The 22,451-nt window shown below is 41.9% G+C and overlaps 6 protein-coding genes across 9 annotated transcripts; 2 read left to right on the top strand and 4 right to left on the bottom strand.

Annotated features, from left to right (window-relative positions):
• Window positions 1–166: 166 nt before the first annotated feature.
• On the top strand, window positions 167–1,252 carry LOC129793578 (charged multivesicular body protein 5). Its single transcript, XM_055833695.1, has 2 exons — window positions 167–354; window positions 441–1,252. The coding sequence occupies exons 1-2, from the start codon at window positions 286–288 to the stop codon at window positions 1,050–1,052; spliced, it is 681 nt and encodes a 226-aa protein (XP_055689670.1). The 5' UTR covers window positions 167–285; the 3' UTR covers window positions 1,053–1,252.
• Window positions 1,253–2,137: 885 nt separating this feature from the next.
• On the bottom strand, window positions 2,138–8,457 carry LOC129792338 (centrosomal protein cep290). The gene is made up of 3 exons (XM_055831250.1): window positions 3,892–8,457; window positions 3,543–3,821; window positions 2,138–3,484 (listed from the first exon to the last, which is right to left on the bottom strand). The coding sequence occupies exons 1-3, from the start codon at window positions 8,359–8,361 to the stop codon at window positions 2,282–2,284; spliced, it is 5,952 nt and encodes a 1,983-aa protein (XP_055687225.1). The 5' UTR covers window positions 8,362–8,457; the 3' UTR covers window positions 2,138–2,281.
• A 247-nt stretch (window positions 8,458–8,704) lies between these two features.
• On the bottom strand, window positions 8,705–10,048 carry LOC129793575 (28S ribosomal protein S22, mitochondrial). The gene is made up of 2 exons (XM_055833690.1): window positions 9,884–10,048; window positions 8,705–9,815 (listed from the first exon to the last, which is right to left on the bottom strand). Exons 1-2 carry the CDS (start codon window positions 10,002–10,004, stop codon window positions 8,764–8,766), a joined length of 1,173 nt encoding a protein of 390 aa, XP_055689665.1. The 5' UTR covers window positions 10,005–10,048; the 3' UTR covers window positions 8,705–8,763.
• An 86-nt stretch (window positions 10,049–10,134) lies between these two features.
• On the bottom strand, window positions 10,135–12,918 carry LOC129793574 (N-alpha-acetyltransferase 35, NatC auxiliary subunit homolog). The gene is made up of 7 exons (XM_055833689.1): window positions 12,807–12,918; window positions 12,399–12,744; window positions 12,112–12,335; window positions 11,700–12,046; window positions 11,445–11,626; window positions 10,775–11,374; window positions 10,135–10,711 (listed from the first exon to the last, which is right to left on the bottom strand). Exons 1-7 carry the CDS (start codon window positions 12,821–12,823, stop codon window positions 10,193–10,195), a joined length of 2,235 nt encoding a protein of 744 aa, XP_055689664.1. The 5' UTR covers window positions 12,824–12,918; the 3' UTR covers window positions 10,135–10,192.
• A 146-nt stretch (window positions 12,919–13,064) lies between these two features.
• LOC129793572 (phospholipid scramblase 1) lies at window positions 13,065–19,619 on the bottom strand. 2 transcript variants are annotated; one of them, XM_055833684.1, is made up of 5 exons: window positions 19,293–19,619; window positions 19,106–19,220; window positions 18,615–18,873; window positions 14,454–15,103; window positions 13,065–13,672 (listed from the first exon to the last, which is right to left on the bottom strand). In XM_055833684.1, the coding sequence occupies exons 2-5, from the start codon at window positions 19,175–19,177 to the stop codon at window positions 13,613–13,615; spliced, it is 1,041 nt and encodes a 346-aa protein (XP_055689659.1). In that variant the 5' UTR covers window positions 19,178–19,220; window positions 19,293–19,619; the 3' UTR covers window positions 13,065–13,612. The 2 variants fall into 2 exon arrangements, with proteins under 2 accessions (XP_055689659.1, XP_055689660.1); XM_055833685.1 differs by lacking the exons at window positions 18,615–18,873; window positions 19,106–19,220; window positions 19,293–19,619 and adding an exon at window positions 16,456–16,792.
• LOC129793573 (uncharacterized) lies at window positions 19,531–22,052 on the top strand. Of its 3 annotated transcripts, none has more exons than XM_055833686.1 (4): window positions 19,531–19,634; window positions 20,679–20,831; window positions 21,081–21,245; window positions 21,300–22,052. In XM_055833686.1, coding segments are annotated over exons 1-4 (993 nt in total). In that variant the 5' UTR covers window positions 19,531–19,632; the 3' UTR covers window positions 21,973–22,052. The 3 variants fall into 3 exon arrangements, with proteins under 3 accessions (XP_055689661.1, XP_055689663.1, XP_055689662.1); XM_055833687.1 differs by lacking the exon at window positions 19,531–19,634 and adding an exon at window positions 19,658–20,613; XM_055833688.1 differs by lacking the exons at window positions 20,679–20,831; window positions 21,081–21,245; window positions 21,300–22,052 and adding an exon at window positions 19,701–20,603 and having other exon boundaries at window positions 19,534–19,634.
• The last annotated feature ends 399 nt before the right edge of the window (window positions 22,053–22,451 follow it).

Below are 22,451 nucleotides of genomic sequence, written 5' to 3'. Positions count from 1 at the left end.
TTATTGCGATAATCATATATTAATTTATTTACAAATTGTTTAAAATTAATTAAACAATTGAAAGAAACCTTCAAATCGTATTATCCCAGAAATAAGAACGTTTTTTCTGAAAAAATCTTCTATCAAAAAATGCAAATTAGATTTTTGTTCATGTACCGCTTGCGCACTAACGTGAGTCATTGAAGAAAATCAAAACAAATTGATTTTGGGGATTTCCTTTTTGTGAATTTTCTCAAATTTCGTCAGTATTTCTGTGATTTTTCCACCCCCAAACACTCCTTGAAGATGAATCGTCTCTTTGGAAAAGCAAAACCGAAGGAGCCACTGCCCAGCATCAATGATTGCATCGCAGGAGTGAGTTGAAAAATCTTTTTCTTTCTTCTTTTTGCGTCTCGCAGACAATAGAGGCGGAAATGATGTTCTTTTTTTTTGGGGCCAAGGTTGACACACGGGCGGAGTCTGTGGAGCAGAAGATCACCAAGTTGGACACGGAGCTGCGGAAGTACAAGGAGCAGATGGCCAAGATGCGTGAAGGCCCCGCTAAGAATGCTGTCAAGGCGAAGGCAATGCGTGTGCTGAAGCAGAAGAAGATGTACGAGAGTCAGGCAGAGAATCTCCGGAATCAATCCTTCAACATGGAGCAGGCCAACTATGCTCATCAGACGCTCAAGGACACGCACGCCACGGTGGCAGCGATGAAGGATGGCGTGAAGAGTATGAAGAAGGAATTCAAGAAGATTAACATCGATCAAATTGAGGACATTCAGGATGAGATGGCGGATATGCTGGAGCAATCGGATGAGGTGCAGGAGGCACTGGGACGTACGTATGGAATGCCGGAGATTGATGATGACGAATTGGCGGCAGAATTGGAGGCCTTGGGTGATGATATTGCCTTGGATGACGACAGCAGCTACTTGGATGATGTCGTGAAGGCCCCAGAGGCTCCGGACAAGGAGCCAGGAGCTGATAGTGTGGTGAAGAATAAGGATGGTATCCCTGTTGATGAATTTGGGCTCCCAATGATTCCTGCCTCCATGAAAACCACGTAAATTGCTCCCACGTCCAGCACACCTTTTTGGCTCTTCCTGCACGCCCAGGGACTTCCGTATGGGCTCCAGGTAAGACACAACACACACGCATTCTTCTTGTATATTTTGTTTTGTTTATTATCCTCTTTATCCTTATCAAAGATGTTTCCCTGAAAGAGAGCTTTGAATACATTGCAAGAAATAAAGGAAATGAGAGAAAATTCTTTTTATTCTTTCCGGAGACTCTTTATTCCCTTAAGTTTAAACTTTAAAAAATCGATTTTTAAACTAATAATAAGAATTTTCAGAAAAGTTTCTTAAATTCTGTTCGATTTCTTAAACCGTTTAGGTTTATTAAAACGGATTTATTCGGTTTAACGGGATAGGCGCATATTTTTTTTTATCGTTTTCAGGTATTCTAATTAGTAAAAAATCCTCCCAAAATGAATTGAGCCTGACTTAATTTTTTAGCTTAAAAGCCTGACCTTTAAAAAGACTAAAACTCTGCCGAAAAAGACAGAATTAAAAGCTTAGACCTAATCTAAAAAATCTAAAAAAAAAGTTTAGGCCAACTCTAAAAATAAATTAAGGCTTGGTTTAAAAAACATAAGCCAAGTTAAAAAAAAAAGCTTAGGCCTGCCCAGAAAATTTAGGTCTAATCTAAAAAAATTAAGGTGGACATTAAAAAAATTAAGTCTAGTGAAAAATAAAGTAGGCCTAGTTTAAAAAAACTTAGCTCTATCTTAAAAAGCTTAGACTTACATTAGTCTATAAAAACTGGACCTAGCATTAAAAACGTAGGCCTAACAAAAAAAAAACTTATACGAGCTAAGAAAAAAGTTAAGGCCAACTCTAAAAAAATTAGGCTTAGTTTAAAAAACTTAGGCATAGTCTAGAAAATTTGGGCCTGCTCAAAAAATCTTGGCCTAGTAAAAAAAACTTAGGTCAGTTAAATGAAAGATTAGGCCAATCTAAAAAAAAATTAGGCTTAGTTTAAAAAACTTAAGCCAGGTTAAAAAAAAAAACTTCGGCCTAGCTTAGAAAATTTACTTATAATCTAAAAACTTTAGGCCAAGTCAAAAAAGAAACTTAGATCAGTTTAAAAAACTTAGCCTGGTAAAAAAAACTTAGGCCTAGTCTAGAAAATTTAGGCCTAGCCTAAAAAACTAAGGACCGGTCTATGAAAACTTAAGTCAGGCTCAACTAGAAAAAAATCTCAAACACTCACACAAAATTAGTTTTTAAAAAAATTACTCGCTAGTCTCCTCAATGAAGGGAACATTTTGAAGTTCTGAACACTTCCGCTTCCAGAAGATGATCTGTTCCCGGAGATTTTTCTCCTTGGCAGCTGCTCTGGTCAGGAGAAGTTTAGCCTTCTCCAGAAGTTCCGTTCTGTGGCGTAATTTTTCCTTAATTGTAGCTATATCGTCGGAAGAATGTTCCGGAGATGTTTTCCCAGCTGCTGCTGCTTCTGTGCTTGTCTTTGCATGTAGATCTAGCTCAACTTCGAGTGATGCAACCCTGGCCAGAGCTTCGGTGTGAAGTGTCTGAATTTTCTCGTACTCTGTACGAAGTTTTTCATAGGCTTCCTTTGAGATTCCCTCCTTTCCGGGTATTTTGCTCTCACGGAGAGTTTTATTTTCAACCTTCAGACGCTCCACGATGCGCCTGAGGGCCAGGATAGTCTGATGGGAATCCGAGAGGGGTTGACTTGTGCTTGGAAGACTTCCTTTAGCCGTTGCCTGGGTTAGTTCATTCTTTAGCACAAGAATATAGTCCTCCATGTGCTTCATTCGTCTCTTCTGACGCTCCCCATCATCTCCCTGCCGTTGCATGTCATTGTCTAGCTGTAGTTGGAGATTCTTTGCTTCCAAACGGAGATTTTGAGCTTCAAGCTTTGAGAGTCTCTCCTGGAGTTTCTCAACTTCCACTGCCACAGCACTGGAACCTTTTCCTTCCAACTCCATGGCCACGATTCGCCTCTGTTGTGATTCAATTCGTGCCTTGAGTGCTTCCACAATCTCCTGACCACCTTCCAGGGCATCTTGGATTGCCCGTGGAACGGTAGACATTCCTGTAACACCCTTAATGGCCCCCTCATTGTACTCATCGTCACTTTCCGGGCTCTCAGCTGGTGTGTATTTCCCCCCGTGGGAATGTGGACACGATGAGGTGTGACAGAAGCGACTTCCACCCCTGAGGCGAGTCTCCAGCACTTGCTTCTCACGCTCAAGACGTGAAATTGTTGCCTTTGCTGTGTTGAAATTGAGTTTGAGCTTCTCTAGCTCGGATTCCTTCTCAGCCAGCTTCAGTTTTTGCTTCTCCGCGACACCCTGCCAGCGTTTCTGCTTCTCCCAGAGATTTAAATCCGATGCACTCTTTGCTTTGCGACTCTCAGCTAAATTTGTCTGCTTCCGGAGATCTTCCTTCGTGGTCAGGAGTTCGGTTTGAAGCTGGAAGAATTGGGAATTATTTTTTAGAGGGAAAAAGGGATTTCCGGGAGTTTCTTACCTGCTCCACACGCCGCTGGAGATTCTCCTCTCTGGATGTGATCCTCTCATTCTTGATGGAGATTACAGGACGACGGATTAGTTGATTTTTGAGTGTCTTGACCATTTCCCGAGCTTGCTTCTCCCTCTGACTGAGATTAGTGATTTGACGCTTAAGGGCTTCAATTTGTGTGTTCAGGACTTTATTGGTTGCTTCTGCTCGACTAAGTTCAGCACTAAGTTGGGCTAATTGGTCAGCAGAATGGAGGGTGGCATCACTCATGAACTTTTGCTGATCATCCTGGAAAGAAAATTCAATGAAATTGAAGCTTCCTGACCTTCTTAGGCCAAGAATAGCAGGAAATCCTTACGTGGAAGTGAGTCAGGGTGTCTGTGAGATCATTAATGTGACGATCCTTTTCCTCCAGCATCTCCCGGAGTTGCTCAATCTCCCTCCGGCTGGCAATTGTGTCGGAAATATCATGCAAATCCGCATTGAATCTCTCATTGAGTGCTGCAATCTCTCTATCCTTTTCCGTGAGACTCTTCTCCCACATTGCTTCCCTCTTGCTAACTTCACGCAGCTGCAGCTGAAGCCTTCGGATCTCCTCATCGTTGTCCAGGAGTTTCTTCTCGAGATTCTCAATGTGTTCCTTGGCCCCATTGGCCAGCAGGACACGCTTCTCATCGAGAAACATTTCATCAAGCAAATATCGATCATCCAGGAAGAGTTTCTCATGCTCAGGAGAAACTTCCGGAGAGTCAATTTTGACTTTTTCCACACTCATTTCGCGAATTCGTCCCTCAAGATCCGCCACAGTTGCTTCTGATTCCTTCAACTTCCGCGTTTGCTGGTTAATCTCCTCCCGGAGCGCGTGGATTTCCTTCTGGTACTCACTTGTGGATTTGCTGTGTTCATTCCTTTCGGTTTTCAGCAATTCCTGGTAACGTGAGAGGGTGGTATCCTTTTCCAGGAGGAGATTCTGCAGGGAAGCAATGGTTATGCTGAGAATATTGTCATCCTTCCGGCTGGATTTTTCCCCATTCGTTACATTCTTGTCGCGCTCTTCCCGCAGGAGCTTCTCCTTCTCCTCCAGTGTCTTCTCAAAGGCCTTTATTCGTCCCTGAGCTTCCGCAAGACGACTCTCAGTCTCCAGCAGCAGAGCACTTCGGGTTGAAGCTAAACTCATGGCTTGTTTAAGCTGAGATTCCAGGCATTTATTGGATGCCATCATCTCTGTCTCGGACATTCTATTGCTATCCACGAGCTTCTCTTGCTGCTTCTCAGCGGAAGTCTTCTGGAGAACCTCATGTGGCTCCTCTGGAGGCTTCTGTATTAATTCCTTCTCTGTATTTGTGGCTTTTGTGGCCATTTCCGGACTACATTGAACTTCCATCTCACGAGAAGAAATTTTCTTCCCTTCCTTCTGGCCATTGGCTTTTAGAAGAAGCTCCAGAGTGTTCCAATGCTGGGCATTCTCGGCATTTTTCACCTTCATCTCTATCAGTTCTTGCTGGAGATTTTCCTGGAGCTTCTGGGAGGCAGAGAGTTGCTTCTGGAAGTCCTCAGATTGTGTTTGATACCGCACAAGAGCAATTTTATCCTCAATCCCGTCATTTTTAAGGGATTCTCTCACTTTCCGGAGGCAGTTGTCCAGGTTTTCTTCCTGGAATTTCGCCTCCTTGATTGTCTCATCATCCTGGAGGGATTTTTGTAGCTGCACTGCCTTTCCCAGGATCTCAATGAAGTCCACAATGAGGAAGAGTGGGGTGAATTTGCAGTAGGACACTCGAAGCATTTGGAGACTCTGTGTGAGGTATTGAATCTTCAGGAGATCATTTTTCCTGCTCCTGGATGCTTCTTGTTTGGTGCCAGCGAGTTTTCCTTCAGCTTCTAGGAGTTTTTCCTCGACATCCTTGAGCTTTGCCGTGAGATTCTCAATTTGCTTCTTTTGCTTCAAATCCGATTCTTTGAGACTCTCAATTTCTCTCGCACTCCTGGCCAGCAATTGCTTCTCACTTCCTGAGCACTGAAGGTCAACGACAAGATGCCTCAGGGAGATTTCTTCGTCGGAGTAATGAGTCAGGAGGTCGTGTTGGGATGAAATTTGTTGCTGGGTAACCTTCAGAACTTCCTCAAGATGTTTCTTCTCACTCTGTAGCCTGGTCAGCTCATCCTTTGCCCTCCGGGCTTCGTATTTCATATCCAGGAATTCCTGACGTGTCATAAAGTCAACTGTGAGATTGCTATCCACAACAGCAAAGTCCTTGAGAACTTCTGTGTCTTCCTGGAGGAGCTTCTGCTTGTCCAGAGATGGAAGATTTTGCAGAATTCCCGTGGAGATTTGGGCTAATTTACTTTGAGACGTTTGCAGGGCATTCAGGAGTTTTTTGTGCTCATTTTCCGGAACATGGTGGGAAATCTCTCGGCGCAGGGATGAGATTTCCTCCTCAAGATCACGTATTCGTGTTCTTCGCCCAACAAGCTCCTTCTCCATTTCGGCAATCAGGAGAATCCGATCACGACGTTCGTGTTTCAGCTCTTCAGCTGCATTCTCATAGTCAACCATGAGAAATTCCAACTTCCGGCGATTCTCCTGAATCTCTCCATTAAGCTTTGAGTACTCTTCGCTCTTCTTCAGCAAATTCCTATCTCTCTCATCTTCAGAGAGACTGAGAATTTCACGGAGTTGCTTCAATTCCTCCCCTTGTTGCTTCAGGGAATCAATTTCGAGGATTTTTTGCTGCAGTTCAGAGGTAATAGCTGAACATTTCTCCCGGAAGTCATCGAGTTCTTTCGTCTTTTCTGCAATGTGCCCAAAGAGGGTGTCAAAGCTGGTTGATTTGTCTTCCAGGACATCCGTTTGGGTGGCTACGTTGGTTCCTGGAAGCTTCTTTGAATCTTCCTGGAGTGTTTGAGTGCTGGTTTGCTTCTCAGACACCCTCACGCGTTCTTTGAGAGCGAGTTCTCTCTCCTTAACCACAAGGAGTTCATTCTGCATCCTCATAGCTGGATGATACCACCCGCTGACACTTCTAGCATCCAGGGCATGTAGGAGTTTCTCCAGGGTTGTTGTGTCGATGGTAATGTGGTCAGATGAGGCATCGTAGTCACGCAGTTTGTGGAGAATCTCATGCATTCCCACACGAAGATTCTCATTCTCTTCCACAACAATCCGATAGTTCTCCTCCAGCTGCTTCAGCTTCTTCTTCCCACTGCCTTCGTCATCTTTCTGGGGATCACTCCGGGAGCATGTTGTGCACAGTGAGTCATCCGGGGTGAAGGTTTTCAGGCATTTCTCACAGATTTTCGTATCTGCCGGAAGGTCTTCTGCATTCCGGGTATGGGAACTGAGGCGACGCTTCAGGTCATTCTTCTCCAGCTTCAGCTGCAGGCGCATCTCCTCGGAAGCTCTCAGTTTCAGCTGAAGTCGTTCACAGAGCTTCTCCAGCTTCCTCTGCTTTGCATGAATGGATGTTGTGGAGATGAATTCATCTTCAGCCAGGCCCAGCTTCTTCCGCAGCACTGCATTCTCAGAGGCTAAATTCTGGAGGGTATTCAGCTCCGCCACGAGGGCACAGATTTGCTTATCGCGTGACTTGATCTTCCTCTCGAGTGTGGCAATCTTGATGAGTGCCTGTGCTAGCCCATCTGTTCCGGATTCATACTGCCTTAGCGCCTCAATTGCTTCCAGGGCTTGTTTTGCTTTGAGCACGTTGTCCTCTTCGAGGGAAATCATTGCAAATTCCATCTCGGAGATTTTCTCTTTAGCCTGATCGAGGAGGATTTGTGTCTCTTCGCAGCATCCCCCAGGTTTGCTGTCACCACTCCGTGCTGATTTGTCCGGAACATCTCTGGATTGGCTTTGACGTAGATCCTCCAATTCTCCCTCAAGCTGGAAAATTTTTTCACTCTTCTCCTGCAATTCCTGCTGCAGGCGACGCATTTCCTTCCGTTCTGCATCAATATTGTATCCAGGATGCTTCTCCAGGAGTTCCTCGTACTTCCCCTTGAGGTTCTCGAGTTCACTGTCTTTCTCTTCGAGGAGATTTTTCCACGCATAGGCACGTTCCTCGAGCTTCCGTCCAAAGGAATCAATCTCATTGTCACGATCTTCCATTTCCTTCTGCATCCCTTCAATGGTTTCCTCCAGATCACGAACCTTCACCCCAAGAGCTTCAATGTGTTCATTCTGCTCGTGGATTTTGTACTTTGCCTCAGCATATTTATCTGTCACGGCGGCCAGGCTGGATGTGGCTTCCTCCAGGGCATCCCGCAGCTCCTGGATTTGCCTCCTGAACCCCCCAGATTCCGCCTCAAGGGTCTCAATGTCCTTCAGTAGGCGCTTAATGTGCTTATTCTTCGCACTGATATTATTGAGGAGTTCCTGCTGCCTATCGAGATCCGACAGGGCATCCGGGGAGTCTTCTCTCTCACTCCCAAAATGACTATCTTGGTACTTTTTCTGCATACTCAGGACTTCCTCAGAGAGCTCCTTGATCTTCCCTTTAGCCTGCACATTGGAGAATTCTAGGCGTTCAACTTGCTTCCGGAGTTTCACATTTTCAGCTTCGAGGGATTTATATTCAGGCGTCCCAATGATCTCCCGTTCAGCTTCCTTCGTTGCCAAGGCATCCAGCTCAGCCAGCAGGGACGTCACCTGTTCCCCTTTGTAGCGTAGTAGGTGCTGGCACAGGCGGAAGAATTTCCTGTAGGTTTTCCCATCGAACTTCTCGTAATCTTGGATGCGGATTAGCTCTTCGAAAATTTCATCCTTTCTGTCTTCATCGTCAATTTTTTCAGGACTCACCGCGAGGATTTGCTTCCAATTCACCTCCATGACTCAACTGATTTGTTTTCCTGGCGTTGCTCCTGGCAACGTGGGCGTTCCATGTTAGTCATCCCTGGCGGGAATTTTTCATTCTAACCTCATTTTTATTTCTCAGTCGTTTTTATGAGAATCTTATGAAAAAGCGATAAAAATCTGAATTTTCTTCTTTTATTTAATTAATTTATTGTTAATGAAGAGTTTTTGTGTAAAATTATGGGGAAATTTGAGGGAAAACTCAAGAAAAATCGATAAAAATGATAAATTTCTTGCGCGCCAAATTTTTATACGCAGCCGGATATTTCAATAAATCTGGAAAAATGAGATAAAATTCAAGAAAGAGAACAAAAACAAATTCTTCTCAAATGAGATTTTATTAAACTTTCTGGACTATATATAATCTTTAACATGCCACTAATTAACCCCATGGGCTGATTTGAGACCCTCAAGGATGCGCCTCTTCTCCTCATTGCTTTCCTCATGCGTCTGCAGGGCTAATTCCAGCTGGGCTTTCTTCTGCGAATGATTCTTGACGAAATCCTTGAGGATTTCCAGACAAACACGATCCACTTGCAGATCTTCCTCGGATTTTCCCAGCTTACTTTCAATTTCCTGCCTGACGGTGTCTTCCGGAGATCCTGATGGCGAGAAGTGGGTGAGTTTTCTCTCAGCATGAGCTGTAAGATCTCGTAATTGTGTGAAGAGTGTCTCTGCAGGGAGGGAGGATCCATTGAGATGGCATTGAAGCTCAATCAGCTCCACTCCATTGAGCAGGTAATCCCTCTTGATGGTGTCAAAGAGGAGATTGTCCGTAATCCGATGCCAGGCGAGAAAGAAAGCCATTGGGCCAAAATGTCTCGTTGATCGAAGTTGCTGGAACTCACGGGATTCATTCAAATGCAAATATGTCTGACTGGAGATGTCGTGAAAGTCCCTCTCATACGGTTCATACTGGATGGTCAATCTGTCCAGGATAAATTCATATTTGTGATCATCCAGGCACTTCCGGAGGTATTCTGGCTCAAACATTTTCGGTGTACGGATCTTCCGTCCTTCGTGTGGGAAGTAGATCTGATTGAGACGCTTCCGGATCTCCTGTGGAGCCGTCTCGAGTGTCCCATCGACCTTCCGGATGACGATTTTTCGCTCAAAATCACTCAACCCGTAAGTAATGTCCGTGAAAATCATATCAGATTCACAGTAGTGCGACAAGGCAGGATCCTGCGATAGTGTCTTGCACTCGGGCTCCTTGACAGCCACAACTGGGGGCATTTGGAGCATTCGCTGTGCTTTCCGGAGGCCTTCCTCAATTTCCTTCTGCACCTGCTCTGTCGTCATGAATTTGTATTCAACCACATTCTCAGGCACTGTTCGCTTCCTATAAACCTTATCCAGGTCCAGTCGTGTCAGGGATTTCAGGAGTTTCTGGACTTTTGCACTAAAAAAATGCGGAGCTGGATCTCGATCTGCAAAAACATAACCCCACTTTTATGAGATTCTCTTTCTTGGGGGCATTTTTTCAGGGAAGTCTCACCATAGCTTAGGTAGGGGGCTCCCTTGGTGCTTGTGCTACATTTCAGGGAACTTATGAGGATGTTCTTTGTGAATTTATGCGAGAAATTGGGAATTTTCGTGAACTCGCGAAAAGAAAACATTGCAAAATTGCCGGAAAACGTCGCAAGATGTCGCCGCAAAAAATCAAAAATAAGGTTATGGCGGTTATGGAAGAAAATTCAAGGAACTCAAGGAAGAATCTTGCAGTACAACATTTAAATATTTCAAAGGTTTCTTGGTCGCTGAATAAGGCCCATTGTTAGGGATTTCCTCATAGCTTTTATTCACTTCACAGCTGCTTAATTACGGGAAAATATCTGTGGTGGGAAAAATCAAATTCCGGCTGTACCTTTGAATCCTTCTTGTGCCCATTGGCTAGGAGATTCATCACGACATAATTCACCTTTGTCACATGAAGAATCTCCAGCATTTCCGCATCTGGATTTGGGATGGATTCGAGGATTGTGCGTCCCTGATGAAAGTGCTTTGCTGCAGCGAGATACAGTTCAGCTGATGAGAGCTTCAGGAGGTGCGAACGCATGAGACGAAATTCAAAATAGGGCACCATTGGGGGTGTCTTGAGGCATGCAAATGGGGCAAAACGATGATCAAAGCGAATTTTTTCATTGTCAAATATAGCAGCTGGCTGCTGAATACGGCCATCTTTCACGAATCCCGTGAGACCCTTGTAGAAGCCCCCGCAGACATTCTGCAGGGCTTGATTGTACAAGATTTCCCGGAAGTAGGGCTTTGCCTTCTTCTTCTTTGATTTGGCTTTGCGGGATTTTGAATTGCTGGCTTGTTTTGACTGGAAATTTCATTAAGAATTTAAAGAATTTTATGAATGGAAGGAAGCAAATGAGGCTGTTACCTGATCAACAATACAGTCCTGATCCAGGAGGAAGGATTCAGCTCGCGTGAGGGAGGAGACAATCCATCCAAAGAGGAACTCATAGAGATACCAAAAGATATAGAGATACTCATGAACACTGTAGAGCTCCAATTCCAGTCCAGAGAGCAAATACAGCTCCATTGCACGCAAGCACTGATAGAGGATCCACGTGCCGAAGCAAGCCAAGTACTGCGATGTTGTCTCGGACTTTGAGTCCTGCATGTAAAGATACGTGTCCAGGCGCTGAGCTTCCTGTTGGAGCTTTGAGAATTCCTCCAGAAGCCGGGCAAGCTTGTCACGCTGCCGGGCACGATTGTAGCCACAAATTTGAAGGAAGACGTACATGGTGTTCATGTTGGGGGTGTAATTGAAGAAGGATTCAACGCATTCACGTGCCTGGGCATTGCTGGATAGAGCATTGCGTGACATGAGCACTGGTGGGGCAATGAAGACCTTCGCTGATTCCTTCAGGTAATCCGTGAAGGAATTCATGCTGAAGAGATTCAAATAGATGAATCGCAGCATGCTCCGCGAGAGGAGGCAATGTCCGGACTTTTTGCTGAAATCCATGAAGAAGTTCTGCAGGAAAAGAGATGATCAGGAAGTTTTTTTTTAAGGGGAACAAGATCAGGAGGAATTTTCTTCTCACCAGAGCTGTGTAGAAATGTGTGCAATTTGTGACTTTGCATGCGAGCCTGAGGCGCTGGATGAGCTCCTCCAGGAAGGTCACACTCTCATGGCGATCTTTGATCTTTGTGTACCTCGGAAAGGTTGGCGGAAGGAGTCTCTGATTCACCATTGGGGAGAAGCCCATGGGATTAGGGGCATCAGCTAAAAATAATCCATTAATTTGTTACTCTTCCTGCCCCCAGAAAGTCTACAAAAAAGCCCCAAAATGACTCACAATTCGCATCCGGCTGCGTTCCACGCTCAATACTCTTCCTCATGGCTGGAATTATGTCCGAAAGGCTACTTAGCTGCCTTGCAACATCATTCATCTCAACCTCCGACAGCGGGGTACTCTTCATGCGCCACAAATTCACAAAGATCTGCAGCAGGATTCGGGCAAATTTCAGTCGGCAAATTACAAATTGAATAATTTCGGCATTCTCCGGATTTGCTTTTGCCTTCCTCTGGAGTTCCTCTTCGGCTTCCTTGAGCATTGCACATGCCTTTGTGTCTGACACATCGGGATACAGGGTGTAGGCAAAGGTACTCGGTTGGAAGTCTTCTTCCTCAAAAACGGAAGCACTGGAAAGAGAGAAATTCCACAAAATTACCAAAATATTGGATTTGCTGAACGAAGAAGAACTCACTGCGTGATAATCTTCCGGATGTAGTCAGTTAGCTTGTAGATGGAGATGCAGAAAGCCTTGAGACTCTTCTCCTCAATTGCATGCGGGAAGTGCATGTAGAGGCAGGTGAAGAGTGTCTGTGCCAGTGAATGCCCCTCGAGCCAGCTCACGAGGCATGCGTAGATGGAATCAAAGACTCCAATTAGTTCGGAAAATTCCAAATTATCCAACTTTAGCTGCCCATTCTGCAAAGAAAATCACATTTTTACTGCTCTCCGGAAGGATCTTTTCAGGAGCTTCCAACTCACACTGACTGCCGTGTGGAAGCGCAGTGGCTTCTCCTTCTTGCACGACATCCCAGCATCCATCTTTGGGTCCATCATCTCAATGGCAGACATGGCTTCGAAGAGCCCAAACAGCTCATGATGCATCAATTCACCCATTTGCAGATCTTTGATGGCCACGAAAAATTCTTTGGTTATCTCCTTCCACTCATACGTGGGTGTTGCTTTCTCAATCTCAGTTCCTGCTTCACCCTGTTGTCCAGCCTCCTCGCTGGGATTCACTTCAAAATCCCCCGGCTGCCCGGGATGATCCCTACCTTCGTCTGGGAATGCCTCCCTAACCTCTTCTTCAGTTTTCTCATCGATTTCTCTGGAAATTCGGGCAGGAATTTAGGATGAATTTTGCATTGGGCTGATTCTGGGGGATCTTACCTCTGATTCTCACTCATTTTCCACCCCTTTTCGCTGAAAATAGCCCGGATTTTGCCCTTTTTCCCTGGGATGAATACAAAAACGACGTCCGGATTCAGCAGCGACCTCTTGAGAATTTGAAATGTACAAAAAATTCAAATTTCTTACTGGAAAAAAATTTAGGGGAGAATGACTTTTGTCTGAACTTCTGGTGGTCAGATTGTTTTTATTTTTAATTTTCTTTTTTTTTTATTAAAAACTCAAATAAAAGATTAAAAATATTTCAAGAAAATTCTTTATTTAGACAAAAAATATTAATATTAATTAAAGTACATTTTTAAGAGCCTTTGCACATTTTTCATCAACGTTGTCATATAGAATAAAGATAGAATAAAACAATGTACGTATTTTTCTTTTAAAGAATTATTTGTGAAAATGTTATTTTTCTGGAAGCAAAGAAGAGCATGGAAAACACAGAAGAAGCAATAAATTCCTCAATTTTTCTTTGTTTACAATAAATCTATTAGAATTAACATTTATATATTGAATAAATTCTCTTCAACATTGAGGTAAACTTTGGTTTATAAATGACCACCATTTCAAAAAAATACGACACTTTTACCCTAAAAAGCTACATAAAATACTTTGTCAAAAAATTCGGTATTTTTACATTAAAAAGTACACTTTATATGTCGTTTTAGTTTAACTTTATGCGCATTAAAATGCAATTTTTTTTGAAAAGATTTGCGCGTTAAATGAAGACATTTTTAACATTTATTAATGTTTTTTTCATCTTATATTTAATAAAAACTCGAACAGCTAATTCTTTAAAACATTCCAGGACGGTCCTGCTCACGGTTGCCGCTCTTCTCAAAGAACATAATATCCTGGAAGGGAAGAAAGCGAATTTTCGGTTAATTTTTGCGATAAAATTAAGTATTTTAAACTAAATAGAAGAGAAGAAAGTAAAATAACATCAAATTTTGAGAAAACTGAGGAAAATAATAAAGAAAAAGGCCTCAATTTTGCAAATTTCTTCTTTTTTTTTTTTTAGTATTTTGTGAAAAATTTATAAAGATGATTAAAAAATTAAAAATTGGAGAAAACTTAGTCAAGACACACTTCATGCTATAAATTATAAGAAGCTTAAAAAGGCAAAAATTGCTATAAAACTAGTAATCAGCGTCCTCATCTTTCATCCTCTACAAAATCAATGCCATAACAGATCTAAATAATTTCTGCCCCAATACATCTTTTATTTTGCTATAAAATTTTGAAATTGTTAATAAAAATCATCTAGAAACAACTGGAAAAATTTTAAACTCTTTTTGTTCTTCTTTAAAGACACTTTACGACAATTAAATTAGTAATTGTTAAATTTTCTTATGAATAAATCACGATATTACCGTTAATTTGAGTAATTTTTTTGAATAAACTTTCACATAGAGATTACATTTTTTTTTCTAATTATTGCCAGATCTTTCAAAAAACATCACGTCCTGGAAATTAAAGGTAATTTTGCAAAAATTCATCGCCAATTGCCCAGATTTTTATGTTATAAATTCTCCCGAAAAAGATATTTCTTTTACATTATCAAAATCATTAAAAATAATTAAAAAAAACACAGAAAAATCCTTTTAAAAACAAAGAAATGAAGAGTTTACTTACAATGAGGAAACAGGCACCAACAAGGACGGCTTTCATGCGCACATCGAGATCCATTGGGAAGTTAATGCCAAAATGATCGGCATCAGTGAACATCTCACGCGCCAGGCCCGACCACTGCTTGCTAATCTTCCCAACTTGTTGCCCATCGAGGGTCAACACTTTGAACTCCACATCCCCGCAAATGCTGAATGTACAGAAGGGACCCTCAATGCGCAATACTGTCTCCCCAGTTTGATCTTTCAAGCTGAATTGGGGCGTAAAGATGGACCATTCCTGCTCAATTGTCCCAATAATATTCCCCGGTGGAGCAGAGATTTCCATGGTTTGAAGGCAACACGGGAAGCAGCAGGATTGACAGCGCAATGGACGATAGAGATGCATCACTTGATTCTTGTAAATATCGAGGATTTTCATGTCAAATGGGCGCATGGGGCCACAGCAGTTGCGTGTGCAGCAATCAGTATCCTCAGCCGCCCAATAGACCTTCTGGCCCATGCTGTTCTTTATTGTGAACTTATTGTTGGTCTCAAAACCCGTAAAAGCCTCCAGAAGCTCCACCTTTTGGTGCACCAGCAACTGGTCAATTTGTGTAAGATATTCCAAACCAGGGGGGCAATTGGGGGCTCGTGGCGGTGAACTCATCCAACCATCTATACAAGAAGAATTGAAATTTAAGCTTCTTATTCTCTCTTTTTTTTAAACTTTTCTTTCATCGGAGAAGTTTGTCTCTTACGGGGCTATCACACTTAAGCTCCAAGTGCTTGAGCATCATAACCTCTATGTGAGTACGAAAGAGAAAACAACGGTATTTTTTCTCGTTTTTTCATATGTAAAATCTTAAGCATCAAGTGCTTAGAGCTTAAGTGGGATAACTCCCTTAGTCGTGTAATAAAAATCTTTAAATATTAAGACAAAAACGTCTTTTAATTGAAACTTGATTGCTCTTTTCTTTCTTATAGAGAGCTTATGAGATAACAAAAGTGGAAGGACAATGATTTGTTGACAGAACCCTGATAGCTTATCTAATTTATTGAATTTCTCTTACAATAATAATGTGGTCAAGAGAAATTCTCATTCAGACAGAAGAAAATAAAAGAAATTTTGATTTGATCGTGATCATTGATATTTACTTAGGGAGCAAAAGTTATTTAAATATAAGGGGATATACCGAAAATGGTTTGAATATGGGACACTTAAAATTTGAAGAAACCCTTGAAATTTGCTTGAAATCTTGAAATTTCAGTACAAAATTCAAAGATTTCAAGGATTTCTTAGTCGCTGAATAAGGCCTTAAAAAAATAAATGAAAATATTTATGAAAAAGATCAAAATTCAACTGATCTGAGACTACAAAAGACCTAAAAACTATATTTTCTAACCTAGAATTCATTCTAAGTCTTCTAAGTCTAACCTTTAAAACTGACCTTTTTTTTAACATTTTAAAGGAATTAATTAAGAAATGTTGTACTACAGCAGAGCACTTAATAAAATTAAACCTTCAATAGGTCCCATATTAGATTGACGTTCCCTAATTTTGAATAAATAAAATTTGAGCCAAAATGATAATTTTTAATTAACTTTTGACCTCCTAATTCTTACAGAACTTTTGAATAAATTAAAATGAATTTTCCATTGAATTAATAAAGATCAATTAATGCTCAATTTAATGAACTTTTGCTCTTCTTAAAACCAAAAAAACGCTCAAAATTGTTTTTCAAAAAATTCTTTCTTCATCCACGAATATTTTTCCCATAAAAAAATGCTTCAATCTCTGGGAAAATAAATATTTTCTTCGTCTGCCTTGTACATGAAACGATATTTTCTGGTGAGTTCAGATGAATCTGCAAATATTGCCCAAGTCTCACATAGTCAAAGAACTGATAAGAGTGGAAAGATACGACGGATGATTGTTGATTGTGTTTAAATTGGAAGGAACACACACAATCAGTGATAAGAGAATAATTGAGTTGGAGTTGATGAGGATTTCCTCTGCCTCAACGAACCTTTTCTCTTCGTCCGTCATGAGAATATCGTAGCCCTTCTTCTTGGGTGCCTTCCTCAGATGCAGGACCCTCCGGAGGATCTTTAGGAAGCTCCTCACATCACTTACGCGCAAATTGGACACTTTTCCCTCCACAAAATTCACAGCTTGGCGCAATTTTTTCAATTTCCCGCGCGATCGATTGAGATTCACTTGAGAATTTACAACGTCTCCCACTGCTGTACCCCCCTGAATTGTCATGGCTCTCTTTTTTTTCTCCCCTGAGGATCTTTCCGTGATGGTGCTTTGTCACCCACTGACCACCGAGATTGTTGGCGATTTGATTAAAAAGTCTCTCACCAATGCGTTATTATCAGTAGACGACTACAAGTAAGACTGCGGGAAAGATTGGAGAGAGAACTTCGTGGACTGGACGTTATCGTAGTCTCTTGATCTGCTTGATAAGAGAGCCGTAATAATATTTTGAGGAATTGCTGGAGAAACTCAACTAGGAAGTCAAGCACCCTAATCCCCTTACGAATTCTCTTTCTCTTTCTCTCCACCTACAAGCTTCTTAATCTAACACAGGGTGCTCATGAAAAAAAATTTCTCATGCACAATTAAAAATGTTCCCGTCTTATCAATTAGCTAGTTAAACGCCCAATAAATTTTATGAGACACGAGAGATAGGCAAGTGTCACGAGAAGAGATAAAAAAATGCAAAAAAAACTCGCGCTATAAAAAGAATATTTCGAAAGCCAAATTTGATAATATCTCGCGATATTTCGTGTGAGTTTAAAGTGTTTCTGCTTTTTTCTTTTATCTTTGAGGGTAATAATAATTGGATTTATGACCGTATGTTGTGCTACAAAATGTACTTAAAAAAAGGTTCATTGAGGCATACTAAACGTGCTAAGCAATGGTACATTAACCCACATTTTATTTAGTTGCGGAATGAAAGGAATGGAAACGGACAGAAAAGTTGTTTTATTTGAATTTAAATTTAAATTAATTGTTTTAAAGATTCGCCAATGTGATGGCGTTAGCATCGAAGAAGATTCAAAGCTTTTGGATATCATGTGGACTTTCTTCAGGGGTTTGAAAGCTTTGGAAAATAAAATTGTAATCAAATAAAATTTTGTGACAATTTTTTTCTGAATTGAGACACAACGATATAAGAAAATGATGTAAAATAAATCAGACTGAATTACAGTCGTGACCTCGTGGTAGGACCGTCGTCAAAATGACTTCTCCGCGGTAAAACGGCTTCAGAATGAGGAATTTTGCCTTCGCAGAGGGACAATTAGTATCCTACCTTTCCAATAGTACTAATTGTCCCACTGCGAAGGCAAAATTCTTAATTCTGAAGCCGTTTTACCGCGGAGAAGTCATTTTGACGACGGTCCTACCACGACATCACGACTGTATGCCTTTATTTTTTCAATTTTATTCTTGTTCAAAACGATCTGAAGATGTTATTAAAATCGATTAAGCAGTTTTTTGAGCCATTTGGTTTATGAGGAGTAATTTATTGATTTTTCGAGAAAATAAGACGATTTTCTTAAGATTGTAACGATTAAACAATATTTGTTTATAAAACGGATCCGTAATTCAAAAAGTGGTTAAAAAAATTATATAAATCGGTTAAGTGGTTTTCTTTGGCAAACGTTACTTTACAATAAAATACGTGAAGTGTAGAAATATCATAGAAAATAAGGCAATACATATTTTCTTTTAGTTATCTGATTGTAATCGAATTTATCAAGAAAACTTTTTTTTTTAATAAGTTTTCAAATTTTTACTCAAATCGGTCAAGTGGTTTTTCAAATTTTCATTATATTTTTATTAAAAAAAAAATTTCATTTTAAATTGTCTTTTAAGCGCCTAAAAAGTCAATCCGATATTATTTTTCGTTGATATTTAAAGCCCGATTTAAACCAAATGTTCTGAGGAAAAATATTTAGAAATGCTTCAACGCCTCTTATAAGTTTCTGATAAGACTTTTTCTCTTCTCTTCTTTACGCAATTTTATACGGAATCTTTTATGAGTCATGCTGAATGAGATCTCAACCACACTATTCACTGCAATTTCATCTTTTTGCACTTGATTGAATTTCAGCGATCACAACCAGATCACGGATTGTCCTGAACAGCCACACCCAGATTTATCAAAAAACTCACCTTGTCCTGGAGGGAAGTTCGGTGCATTGGGATGCTGTCCACCACCACCTCCCTGGTAGGGCGGTTGGGGTTGTCCTTGGTAGCCTGGTGGTACGTAGCCACCGGGTTGTGGCATCCCAGGGCCACCGTAGGCTCCTGGTTGCTGAACAATTGGTCCTTGTGGTGCGTAGCCCATGTTTGGCGGGTAAGCTGGTGGATAGGCTTGTCCTCCTCCGAAGCCAGGCGCTCCGTAACTGTCTGGATGCCCGGGAAAGCCGCCCTAGAAGAGTGCGCGAATTAAGCTCGTTTGCCCGGTTCTGGTGTGACGAAATCTTATCACACGTCAATTGCGCGGGCGATAAGCGATAGCACGTCAATTAAAGAGCTTTTCGGGGGATTTTCTTTCGCAATTAATTTTTTTTTCGGTGGTTGAGCTTGATGAGGCAATTCGTCACTCATTCCCAGGAATTTGGTCACATTTCCCAAAAGAAGATTAAAATGATTTTACTCACCTGCTGCGGTGGTGGGTAGCCTGGATTGCCGGGATTGAAGCCAGGAGCTGGGGGTTGTCCGTAGGGATTCATTTTGGAGCTTTCAAAGGAATTTTCTGGAGTCTGGAAAGAGTTTCTGCGGAGATGAGAAAAGTAGGTTAATCGATTTTATCTCTCCTCCTTTTTTTTTTCAAAGGATTTCTCTTACTGTGCGTAATTGTCAGGAAGTCCTTCACTTTTCTTCTTCTGATCAGGAAGATTTGGGAAGCTTTGTGACGAGGAAGAAGAATTTTTCTACGTCTTTCTCCAAAATTCCCTTTTTTGCTCTCTTCTGGAACTTCAAAATAAAAACACAAACACACACGCAAAACTTCACACACACATTTATATTTTTCACCGACTGCTTGTCAAAATTGAAGGAACGCGCGCGTGCTGTTTGTTGTTTATTTTGAATTTTCTCTCGGAAATCATCCACAATTCCCGTGGAATTCTTTGCAATTTAAACAGTGGAAGATCCCTTTAATCCCTGGCCAGGAGATCCTGTGGAAATGTAAGTGAAATTGCAGTGAAAATTGGCGAATTGAATTTGAAAGGAAAAGTTCACCTTCCCTGCTAGATTTTTCGTCGTTTTTTTCAATCAAATCCATCAAATTGCGTGAGAATGAACTACCAGGGATTCGAGGAAGATGATTTACCGCGTCCTGTGGCTCCAAATGTGCCACGAGAGGAAATCCCAGTGCCGGCGTTTTCCGTGCCGGATGTTTCGGTTATTGTGGACAAAAAAGCCCCGGAAAGGCGGCAAACCTACCATGAGTGGCAGAAGAAGATGAATCTTGTGGTTTTGGAGGGAAGATCAACCACAAGCACAGCATACCACCCGCCAGCAATGCCACAGAATGCCCCTCAGAGTCCTCCAAAGAACTTCGAGACGTTCCATCCGGCGCTAGATCGACAAAGTCCTCTAGAACGCCCAAGAAACAGAGTTTTGACAATTCCTGATGCCCCCAATGTAGCTGGAGATGCAAAATCCGATGAACTCATTACGAGGCTTGAGAGGCTTCTCGGGAGCTACAGCACACAGCTCGAAGGACAAATACAGAGGCTGCAGCACAGTAATCGCGAGGAGGAAGAGAAACGAGAGAAACCACAGATGAAGGATAAGAGTGTGGATGTTTACCCACAAATGCGTTCTGTGGGCATTCAGTGCGATCTCCTCCTTCCGGAAATTTCCCCACCAACCAAATCCATTGGGTTACAGACTGAAGCACCCCCGGAGGTGTTTGACAATCGTCGTGCATCAGATTCCTGCCTCGCAGGAGGCTTAATCCCACGCGGGAATCCCGCTCAGAGTGATGCCTGGAGTACGGAAATGTCTCTCGCTACGCGACAATATATGGAGAAGTACAATCTCCTCGGGGAGCCACGTTCATCGCCAAATCGCAATGTTCTTGATGGGATTAAGGACTTGCGGTGGCAGAAGAGATTTCACTAAAAGAATAAAAAAAAATCCAAAAGAAAACCCTCTCAATGTAACCCCCCAAAAGATCACGAAATAATCCCTGAATTTAACTGGGATTGTCTTCCTGCCTTCCAGGGTTACTCTCGTGGCCTTTGGCAATCCCATCCTGGATATGAGTTTAACCGTGGAGGATGGAGATGTACGCGGGAAGTACAATTTGAAGGCCAACGAACAACTGGAGGTACCCATTGAGAGGCTAATGGCACTGAAGAATGATGCAGAAGAGAGGTGAGTTAAGGAGTTTTTACTCTACATACTTCCTCATAAAAAGATTCTTAAAAATGTCTCTGAAATATTCTTATCAATACAAATGATTCCTTGTGAGTTTTTGGAGCTTTTTCTTATCTATAAATCCTCCAAAAAGAAATATTTTCTTTAAAGAAATCTCTTCTCTTTGATTGATTGCGCCTCAACAGTAAAAAGAAGTAATTCAAAGTCATTTATCAAGCATCCTTCTTCGCTTAAAATCCTCCTCAGGTATGCAAAAACAGCTCAACTAAATCCCGGTGGTTCATCCCTCAATACATGCCGAATCCTGCGTGCCCTTGGTGAGAAAGAAATCATCTTCTGTGGTTCCGTGGGGGATGATGAGAATGGTGGGAAACTTCTTAAGCTGATTGAGAAAAGCGGCGTTGATGTTTGGTATGAAAAAATTAACTTCTTCAATGTTTTTTCGTGAGAAAAGTCCTTTTGCAGCCTCCAGAGGCTTCGTGGTGCTTCCACTGCGGTGTGTTTGTGCTTAATTGGGGGCCCCAATCGTTGTCTTGTGGCTGATATTGGGGCTGCATTTAAAATTCAACTCTCCTGGCTTGCAGATGAGGCAATAAAGCGAATAACTCCCTCAAAGATTCTCTACATTGAGGGTTACTTTGTCCCCGAACGCTTCCCCATCTGCCAATGGCTTGTGGAGACAATGGGGGCGACAACAAAGGTGGCAATTAATTTAAATGCAAAGTACATCGTTGAGAATCTCAGGGAGGAGTTTAAGTTCCTTGTACAGGCGTGTGATCTCATTTTTGGCAATGTCAGTGAATTTTCCACCCTTGCCAAGACTTCTGGCTGTGAAAATCTCATTTCTTGGGTGGATACCATTGCCAGGGATGCAGCAAAGGATAAGATCTTTGTAATAACTGATGGGGAAGCTCCTGTGCGGCTAATTGAGATCATCAATGGTGTGGTGAAGTCGCAGGAAATTCCTGTGGAAAAGGTTGAGAATATCAAGGATACTACAGGAGCAGGAGATGCCTTTGTGGCGGGATTTTTCTCAGCCTACATCCGAGGTAAAATCCCCAAGGAATGTGTTCAGGAGGGCATTCACGTAGCAGGGAGAACTCTTACGCAGATTGGATGTCATCTTCCCGAAGAATAATGAGCATTTAGTCGAATTTCAAATGTATTTGTCCTCGTTAGTCAGGGATTTAAATTAAATAAAATGTAATTTAGAGGGTTTTTGTTGTTGTTTAATTTCTTGAAAATATCCTATGTGGGGATGCGAAAAATGAATAAACTCCTTTTCTTCATTAAAATCTTGTCAATTACGTTACGTTACGTTAAATGGGGCTAGGAGACTTTCATCTCCTGTGCACTGCGGCCCATGTGGGCCTATTGTGCATCCCCTTGGTTAGTGTTGGATATTGAGGCGTTTAATAAATTTGACGACCTCAATTGGAGTAATGCTTTTTGGGAGAGGCAATTTGCAGGTGCCTGTGCCCAAATGCAGCCTCCTAGAGTGGACCAAGGCGTCACACTGGCAGAGTAGATGTTCGGCAGTTTCCACCTCGGAATTGCAGAATCTGCAGACGTCAGTGTCGGACCTGCCGAATTTTTTAAGCATGTAGTTCATAGGGC

The sequence above is a fragment of the Lutzomyia longipalpis genome, chromosome 3 (genome assembly GCF_024334085.1).
Source record: "Lutzomyia longipalpis isolate SR_M1_2022 chromosome 3, ASM2433408v1".
Taxonomy (NCBI): domain Eukaryota; kingdom Metazoa; phylum Arthropoda; class Insecta; order Diptera; family Psychodidae; genus Lutzomyia; species Lutzomyia longipalpis.
Note: the sequence above shows the minus strand (reverse complement) of the source record. Positions and strands in the feature narration are given on the sequence as shown.